At 49.0% G+C, this 2,243-nt stretch overlaps 1 protein-coding gene across 1 annotated transcript; it reads left to right on the top strand.

Annotated features, from left to right (window-relative positions):
- Window positions 1-1,723: 1,723 nt before the first annotated feature.
- Window positions 1,724-1,999, top strand: LOC104495378 (gallinacin-7-like; the record flags this gene model as incomplete). The annotated part of the gene is made up of 2 exons (XM_010138341.1): window positions 1,724-1,781; window positions 1,882-1,999. Coding segments are annotated over exons 1-2 (176 nt in total), but the record flags the coding sequence as incomplete, so codon positions are not given.
- Between the last annotated feature and the right edge of the window lie 244 nt (window positions 2,000-2,243).

Below are 2,243 nucleotides of genomic sequence, written 5' to 3'. Positions count from 1 at the left end.
TATGTCGGTTGCTGCCATGGAAGAGGAGACAGAGCTGCTCCCTCACCAGGCTTCTCCTGTGTGCTCCCAGCATTGGAAATGAGGCTTCTTCTTAACAGAAGAAACAGAGAGGAATATTTTTTTGAGGAATATCTGTCTGAGGTTGGCAGGCGTGCTCAGAGGCTGGGCAGCCTGGGCAAGACGGAGTGTAGAGTGGTACCTGGAAGGACACTGAGACAACAGAACAAATCCCAAGTTTTCCAGAGAGGAAGCAGTAGAAACGAACATGTGATCTACAATAAAGTCCTATATGGAATATTGTACTGGCCTTTTAATTTCATACCTCTTCATTACGTTATGCACTGAACAGTTAACTTTGTGATTAATAAGCTGAAAATAAGCAGTGCTGCTTCCTTTATTGACAGGACAAGAAGACACCCGGAAGGCCACGTGTAAAGAACAAAGGTTATGAAGGGAAACGATGGCTGTGCTGTGGCTGCAAATTGGACAAGGAAGCTGTGCCCCACCAGCAGAATAAGAAGCTGTCAGGACCGAAAGAAGCCGTTGTTGCATCTTCCCAGGTGTTTGACGTAACCCTGTGGCCTAACGTATCTTACACCAACGTGGATGGTCTCAGAAGGGTTGCACAAAGCTCGGGGGCTTTGCAGTGAAAGCAGTCTCAGAGAGGACCCTCCCTTCTCATTGGAAGACAATGAAGGATGGGACACGTTTGGCTGGAAAAGGCTTTTTTCATTGGCACGTGACTGCACTGCCAGCACCCCTAAACCTCTCTATAAAGAGGCACATGTGGGTCTGGGACACCCGCTGGAGAAGAGAGACGGACAGCAGCGGTGATCCTCCACCTCCTCTGCTGGTAACTCTCTGCCTGGCTCTGGACATGCACCTTCACCTCTTTGCCTTTATACACTTTTCTGTCATTAAGCAGTCTGCTGTCATTAACCTCTTCCTTCCCATTACTCCAGTAAGCACGTCAGTCTGTGCGTATCCTGCAGACCCATGGGTGGCTTGCAGGACTTGCAGCAGGAAATTGTGGTTGCTGAGCTCCAAGAGCAGTGAATAGAGACCCAGAAACTTTCATGGGAGGTATCAGAGACAGAGGACTTGTCAGTTAAGAAATGTCCAGCTTCTTCCAGAGACCGGCATCTGACCAGCCCGGCAGTCCAGAGACACATTTTGAGCTGCGGTTCATCTTGCTTGAATTCCAGTAACGTTTCAAGTGAGCTGTCACCTTCATTAGATCTTCTTGAGGGTGATGGTTGCTTTGGTCTCTTAACACCGTGAGCTATGATGTGTTGAAGACGAATAATTTGTGGGTCTGAGTGGATTCCAGAGTAACCTGCCTGGTGTGGGACAGGTCTGGAACATCATTTTTCAATGTAGCAAGGCCAGGAAACATCCAAAACCACAAAAGCAAAACACCAGAGAATCCCAGAACAACTCTGGGTGGAGGGAACTTCAGGAGTGTCTAGTCTGAATCCCTGCTCAAAGCATGGCTAATGAGGTCAGGTTGCTTACAGGTAAATTCACTGAAATTCTGAATATCTCCAAGGGTGCCATTTCCACTCTGTTCAAGTCCATGGTATTTGATACGATGTTGTCTGTCTCAGGGCATATTTTAAGCAGTTCCTCATCTCCCAGTCAGGAGGGGACCCTGCTTTCAGTGTGTTTTGGTTTTGTGGTCTCTGCTCATGACAGGTGAGGAATTCTCACCCCAGCTGTGGCCATGCGGATCCTTTACCAGCTCCTGCTTGTCCTCTTCATGATGCTCCAGGGGGCTGCAGGTAAGGTGTGAGGGGGTGGAGAGAGGACTTAGAGAGAAAGAGAGTGCATCCTCCTCTGTTCACTTCCACGGGAAATGGCTGTTCTCTTTCTGCTGTGCAGGTCAGCCTGGGCCAACCGATCTTTGCACAGCCCGGAATGGACGCTGCATCCCTGGGATATGTCGTCGGCCCTATTACTGGATTGGAGAATGTCCTAATGGATTTTCTTGCTGCAAAATGTGTGTGGAAGTGCAGGGATCACTGTGGCAATGACTGAGACCTTCCTTATCGTTTCTCCAGAGCCACATCTTAGTGGCACAGTTCCTGACACCACCCTGTCACACTTCTCCAATGCCAAACCTACTGGCATAGAGGGTCCTCAGGGGCCGCTCCCACCCCGTGGCAGCCTCTGTTCTAGTGCCATGAAATAAAGAGAATGTCACTGCAGAAAACCTACTGGTGAGTAACTAGAGACTCTTTCTT

This window comes from Buceros rhinoceros, unplaced genomic scaffold, assembly GCF_000710305.1.
Source record: "Buceros rhinoceros silvestris isolate BGI_N320 unplaced genomic scaffold, ASM71030v1 scaffold4626, whole genome shotgun sequence".
Classification (NCBI taxonomy): domain Eukaryota; kingdom Metazoa; phylum Chordata; class Aves; order Bucerotiformes; family Bucerotidae; genus Buceros; species Buceros rhinoceros.
Note: the sequence above shows the minus strand (reverse complement) of the source record. Positions and strands in the feature narration are given on the sequence as shown.